Genomic DNA, 7,039 nt, shown 5'->3' with positions numbered 1-7,039 from the left:
AAACATTTTGTATGTTTATATTTTATTTTGAAACATTTTGTGTGTTTATATTTTATTTTGAAACAGTTTGTATGTTTATATTTTATTTTATTTTGAAACATTTTGTATGTTTATGATTCATTAATATTTTATTTTCTCAGTTCTTTTCTTTTACACAAACAATCGTTTTTATTTTAAATTGTAAATCAGTTAATTAATTATCAACTCATTCACTTTTAATTATTTAAGAGAAGTGGTTTTAAAAACACGTCACCGGAAGTGTAGTTTACACTCTGTGTAACTTTACACACGCGTGTGTGTGTGTGTGTGTGTGTGTGTGTGTGTGTGTGTGTGGCATGACCGCCACCTGGTGGTGACAAACAGTGACGAAGAAAATCAACTTAATAACTTTATTCAGTGATTTTGAGACTGGATCAGATTTTATACAAAATGACATTTGACATTATGTGTGTGTGTGTGTGTGTGTGTGTGTGTGTGTGTGTGTGTGTGTGTGTGTGTGTGTGACCTCGTTGATGACATCACCACTTCACTGTTTGATGCTTGGTGATGTCACGAGTGGAGGGAATTGATGCATGATGGTCGATGATGTCATCACTCTGTTATGATATAATACTATACTATCCTCACTGTGTGTGTGTGTGTGTGTGTGCGTGTGTGTGTGTGTGTGTGTGTATGAGTGTCAGTGTGTGTGTGTATGTGTGTGTGTGTGTGTGTATGAGTGTCAGTGTGTGTGTGTGTGTGTGTGTGTATGTGTGAGTGTCACATGATCCAGAGGAACACACATGATGATGGTGGACTTGACTTTGTGTCTGACAGTGGAGCTGATCTCAGAGCAGTTCCGACTGCAGCGCTGACAGTCATCTCCACTTGTTGTGATTCCTCCGTCAGTCTCTGCTGGATGAAGCTCTCCTCTCCACTCCACCTCCCAGTAACATGGCCCAGTCAGAGCTGATGCTGCTGCTTCAACCTCTCTGGATCATCAGGACTCAGCTGATCCTCTCTCAGTGTGACTCCCACCTGATGAGAGAAGCAGACAGACAACAGAAGTCATGAATCAGTGTTACAGAGACTCCTTCATCAGCTGTCAGTCAGTGATGCAGCACATCCAGTATAAAGACCAGCAGGACTTCAGTCCTGGTGGGACACAGGTGCAGCGTCTGTCTGTGCAGCAGAGACATTCACTGCTCACTTTAATGATGATTCACTGCTGCTCACGTTCAAAGCTGCTGCAACCAGAGTCTCAGTCACATGTGAAGACTTCATCTACTTTTGAAATATGAGCTGACAAATCTGTAAATACTAAAACACGTGAGACACATGGACAGATAAATATATGATGGTCCTACATGTTCAGACAAAGACTGAAGCTGTGGGTCCTGGACTTCAGCAGAGGTTCTGCTCTGTACAAAGACCACATGCTCACTAAATGTAATGATGCTTCTTTGCAGGCTTCAGTCAGACTGATCTGAGAGCTGTGACAAAGATGAACTGATCAGTTCTTTAGTGTTGGAATGAGAGAACAAACACTTTGAGATCAGATCTGATGAATGAGGACCACTGTCTCTGTACATCTTGGAATGCTGTCAGCTGGAATCAGCTTTATTTCCTGTAGACATGAACACAACAACAACAGTCGTCTTCACATCAACCAAAAACACATGATCACAACGAGCTTCTGGCTCATCTGATTGGCTGACTGTTCTCTCTCTCTCTGTCTTTCTGTCCAATCCTGAAGCCTGTCACCGTTCTCCTCTCACAGCTTCACTGAGGAAAGCAGCCGCTGAGAAGGTCGGAGGTTTACAGGAAATACTGGATCTGTGCTTTGATACTAACTGTGTTTAGTACAATACTGCTGAGACCAACATGGACTGACTGCAACCCTCTACTGACCTCAGAGTCTGCAGACTGCAGTGTGGACTCTGCAGAAAATCACATAGCAGCTTCACTCCTGAAGGACAGACTTTGAAAAAGAGTTGTTGTGATTTGTGCTCAGACAAACCAAGAAAAAAGGTGAAATGAAGGAAATAAATTTAAAAAGTCTGTTATGGACTTAAATGTGGTCGAAAAACTGAACAAAACACATGAACTGAACTCAGAGTCTTTAGTCTGCAGTTTGGACTCTGCAGTCCAGCAGACAGCTTCACTCCTGAATCCTTCAGGTGTGTTACTCAGGTAAGTGGACCTTTGAGATTCAACTTTCTTCACCATATGTTACATCAGTAGTTCATTAAAGAGCAAACTCAGACATCGACACACTGAATCAAGGTGAGCAAAGCTCTCTACAAATGCTTTTTCACTACAAGCTGCACGATTATGATATGAACGGATTGAAGAAGCATCAGGTCAGAGCAGCTGAACAAACAACAAACAGCAGTACTAATATGAAACACCGACATCCGGAGCTTAAATGTACTGCAGTCCACATTCAACATACTGGAAGACATATCTTCCCCACCTCCACGTCCACACGCTCGAAAGATTCACAGATACTCAGAGGAAGATGGACCAATGATTTGTCTTTGTCATGAGTCACAACATTTTAATTAGCAAATATGTCTGAGTGGAAATGTTTCATAATCGACAGAAAACAGGCGTCAGCAGAGGAAACATTCACATGAATGAGTTAGTTCAGTTCTCTTATCTGTGTCTGAAGGTCCAGGTTCATCACTGAAGGCTGGAGGACGATGTTTGGACCTTCACAGACAGACTGTTCTTGGACGTCTGTTTCCAGTGGAGGTCGATGAAACGGGTCTGTTCAAATCTTTTAATCTGACTGTTTGAAACAATCGGCTGATTATTTGAGACGGTCTGAGTCAGAGGTTAGCATCAACCCTGTGCCCAGCAGCTGTCTGCACAGAAAGATGATGATCCCCAACAATGATGGTGGTAGATAGATTCATACTGTTTATAGCAGGTGAAGTATTAAAGGGAACAAACGTGTTCATGTCTTTCTTAGTGAGCTAAGATCTGTACAGGTGCACCTCAGACTCACATATGATCTAGATTCATTACACAGAGTGAAATATTTCATGATCACAGATAATAAAAACTCTAAATTCAGTATCTCAGAAAATCAGAAAAAAAGATGTTTAATACAGAAACAGACTCATCCATATGTCCATTCATCTGCACTCAGTGCTTCTTTAGCATGAATTACTGCATGGATGCAGCGTGGCATGGAGGTGATCAGCCTGTGCTGCTCAGGTGTTATGGAAGCTCAGGTTGCTTTGATAGGTCTCTTGACAACGCTCCATAGATTCTCCATGTGTGCTTCAGGTGGTCATTTAACCAGGTCTTGGTTCTTCAGTGTGTCAAGTCCTGCAGGAAAATGTCAGCAGAAGGAAACATGGAGTGCTGCTGTGAAACACAGTGGACCAGCACCAGCAGATGATGCGGCTCCTCAAACCAACACTGACTGGAAACTTCACACTGGACTTCACGTAACTTGGATTGTGTGCCTGTCCACTCGTCCTCCAGACTCTGGGACCATGATTTCCAAATCAAATGTAACATTTACTTTCATCTGAAAAGAACCACTGAGCAACTGTCCAGTGGTGTTTCTCCTTGACCCGGTAAGAAGCTTCGGACGTCTCTGGTTCAGGAGTGACTGTGACAGTTCATGTCCTGATCCTGATCCAGCCTCACGATGCTCTCAGGGTTTGAATATCAGCAGCTTCCTTAGCACTCACCCTTTGTGGAGGATCAGTCAGACTGTTGAAAGCTCAGGAAACCTTTGCAGCTGTTTTGAGTTCATTAGCTGATTAGAGTTCCACATAACGAGTCTATTATATTTCACAATATTCTCATTGTCTGAGATTCTGAATTTTGAGTTTATCTGTGAGACGTGATCATGAAGAAATAAACAGTTATTACAATATTTCACTCCGTGTAATCAATCTATTCAACATGTGAGTTGATGAGTATTGGCTCGTCTCAGACAAAGATGCATCATTAAACATTAAATAGAAGAACTGTTGCCTCTTGTTCATCATAATAATCATCTTTATTAAACCAGCCTTGCTGCAGGTGATGTTGTCGTTCAGACTTTTGAACACTAGGTGGCGCCTTAGCTTCACCAGCTGCTGTCTGAAGAAGTCAAAGAATGCAGACATGTTTACTGAGGCGCGTGCACAGAGTTACAGTCAGATGGACAGGTGAGGACTCTGGCTGCAGGTGCACGTTACATTCAGAATGCACATGAAGCATCTGAGAAACATTCAGCTTCATGAAATATTCCTTTGGTAGAAAACAGAAGCTCAGGTGTGTCAGAGCGCGCGGCTTCCTGCAGCTCACATGCACGTGCGGAAGCAGCAGGTGTTCATTGACAGGTGCAGCTGAGTGTCCAGAGTGAGGAAGACCAGCAGACCAGAAGAGCGTCAGTCTCTCTGCAGAACATGAAGGAGTCTCTGACACACACTCTCTAATGTACAGTCAAACTTCTTCCTCTCTGAAGATCTTCAGCTCCTCTCTGAAGATCTTCAGCTCCTCTCTGAAGATCTCCAGCCTCCTCAGAAGATCTTCAGCTCCTCAGAAGATCTTCAGCCTCTTGCCGGGCGCCCTGCCTCCCTTCGCCGCTCTCTGGCTCGCCTGGTCTTTGGACAGCGGGCAGTACTTGATGGTGTGCGCATTGTCGCCGTTGGCGCTGCACAGGGGGCAGGTGTAAGCCCGCAGGATGGGGCACAGCACCCTGCCGTCCGCTGTCTTCAGGATGTGGGTGCCGTAAACTTCCTCCGGTGCGCCGTTATTCCGACAGAAGACGCACAGCTTCGGCTCCGGTTTGCTCCTCTGAGTCTGTTTGCGCCTTCTGTCCATGGAGAGCAGGTCGAGGCCGGCGAAGCCCCCCCTGTAGGAGGCTGGATCTGTGTCTGCCAGAGGCGAACCAGCAGCCAGGTGTTCGTAAGGCCTGAGGAGCGAGATGCGCTCCTTCAGGTCATAGATGGAGATCGGAGGGGAGCCCGGGGCCGCGCAGCAGCACTCCAAGTGTCCGTCGCCGTCCCTGCCGTGCCCAATTACGCACGAGCAAACCGGGGCATCGTCCTCCAAGCCCAGGGTCGCTTTCAGAGACTCGGTTATAGAATTCGGGTTGCAGGACGGGCTGCTGGTCTTACTGTTGGCGACAAGTGTCGACAGGCCGAGGTAGTCGTTCCAGAAATTGAAGGTGTAGTCGTAGGGAGCGCGCCCCTCCAGAAGATCCATCCTGAGGAGTGAAGAGCTGTCCGCATGTGGAGCCTGCAGCTGCCCCGCTCTCCGCTCTGCTGGGTCTATGCAGCGCAGCAACATGTAGGAGCTGATAAAGTCCCCACAATGAACCGAGGGGCGGGCTTTGGTTCAAGTTGATTCTCTGTAGGAGGGTCCACAGAGTCCAGCAGGGACTCACTGAGCTGGGACAGTCCTTCCCCTCCCACCACATGCCTGTTATCACGGACAGAGTCTTTGTGTTGCAGCAGATGATTTATCCTGCAGGCTGATGCACTTTCTTTCTTCTTTGCATTTTAAACCTGGAGACCAAAACGTGGATTTGTGTGTCTGCACTGCAGCTGCTCAGACTCTGCTGCTGCTGGTCACATGTCAAAGTGATGCACTTTATTCAAAGACTCTGAATCTGTGGGCTTCAAGCTGAAAGCTGCCGGGGCATCTAAACATGATGCTGCTCTATTGTTTCCACCTCTGCTGATGACACAGTTACATATTTCTGTAAATAAACTAATGTCTGCGTGTGAATCAAGAACAGTCTGAGATAAAGAGCGATGAGCTGAGTGAGCATCTCCAGCTCCTCACATGAACCAACGACTTCCTTCACATTCTGAAACGTGACGCTTCATCTGAGGAAAACCACAAACGTCAAACTGTGACAACTGATCCAGACAGAGACAATAATATCATAAGTGCTGTTTACATCTTCATATTTAGGATAAAACATACTTATTATATACATATCTAACATACTGAGGATGAGTCACATCATCAGCATCGTGTCTGTGTCTGTGTCTGTGTGTGTGTGTGTGTCTGTGTGTGTGTCTGTGTCTGTGTCTGTGTCTCTGTGTGTGTGTGTGTCTGTGTCTGTGTGTGTGTCTGTGTCTGTGTCTGTGTCTGTGTGTGTGTGTGTGTCTGTGGACACAAACTGCAGCAGCAGTGACACAAACCATCCGGATGTTTCCTCCTGCAGCTGAGTCTGCACGGCTTTGTCCTCTGCTCCATTGTCTCCTCACACAGAGCAGGCGTCCAACCTCATGAATATGCATTAAAACAGAGAGAGAGAGTGTGTGTGTGTGTGTGTGTGTGTGGCACGTGCCAGCTGCACTGCTTCATTGTGCAGAAGACACACACACACACACACACACACACACACACACACACACACACACACACACACACACACACACACACACACACTGCATAATGCTGCTGGGCCGTGAGGAGCGCTTCATTCTGGATCCCTGCACGTCCCCAGACGCAGAGCTGGGAGTGGAGTCAGTTGGGGGCTTTGACCCCTGACCTCTGCCTCCACCCTCTTGGGAATATAAGGACTCCACCCTAACGGTCCGTCCATCTGCACACACACACACCACCCAGAGTTCAGCTCAGACACCGTCACTGGCACCGGCAGCAACGGGGAACTAAACAAGCCGAGGTCAGCCTGAAATCAGGGGGGTCACTCAGACTGTCAATGCTTTGTCACGACCACCAGCCCTCCTCCACCTCCACCTCCACATCCACCTCCACATCCTCCTCCACCTCCACCTCCTCCTCCACCTCCACCTCCACCTCCACATCCTCCTCCACCTCCTCCTCCTCCACCTCCACATTCACATCCACATCCACCTCCACCTCCACATTCACATCCTCCTCCACCTCCACCCAGCAGATAGGCATTCATGTATCACACACAGTATCCTCTAACTTACCAAGAATGTACAAATAACTAAACGCTCCTTTGGAAGTGACACTGCTAAAAAACACTGTTAAATACAAACTAAGGCCAGTAACTACACCTGTCACCACAGTGAGGAGGAGGAGGAGGTGGAGGTGGAGGAGGAGC

General features: G+C 46.7%; 1 protein-coding gene across 1 annotated transcript; it reads right to left on the bottom strand.

The window, feature by feature from the left end:
- Positions 1-1,903: 1,903 nt before the first annotated feature.
- LOC104932486 (nanos homolog 1) lies at positions 1,904-6,695 on the bottom strand. The gene is made up of 2 exons (XM_019258864.2): positions 6,144-6,695; positions 1,904-5,822 (listed from the first exon to the last, which is right to left on the bottom strand). Exon 2 carries the CDS (start codon positions 5,278-5,280, stop codon positions 4,528-4,530), a length of 753 nt encoding a protein of 250 aa, XP_019114409.2. The 5' UTR covers positions 5,281-5,822; positions 6,144-6,695; the 3' UTR covers positions 1,904-4,527.
- Between the last annotated feature and the right edge of the window lie 344 nt (positions 6,696-7,039).

The sequence above is a fragment of the Larimichthys crocea genome, chromosome XXIV, assembly GCF_000972845.2.
Source record: "Larimichthys crocea isolate SSNF chromosome XXIV, L_crocea_2.0, whole genome shotgun sequence".
Lineage (NCBI taxonomy): Eukaryota > Metazoa > Chordata > Actinopteri > Sciaenidae > Larimichthys > Larimichthys crocea.
Note: the sequence above shows the minus strand (reverse complement) of the source record. Positions and strands in the feature narration are given on the sequence as shown.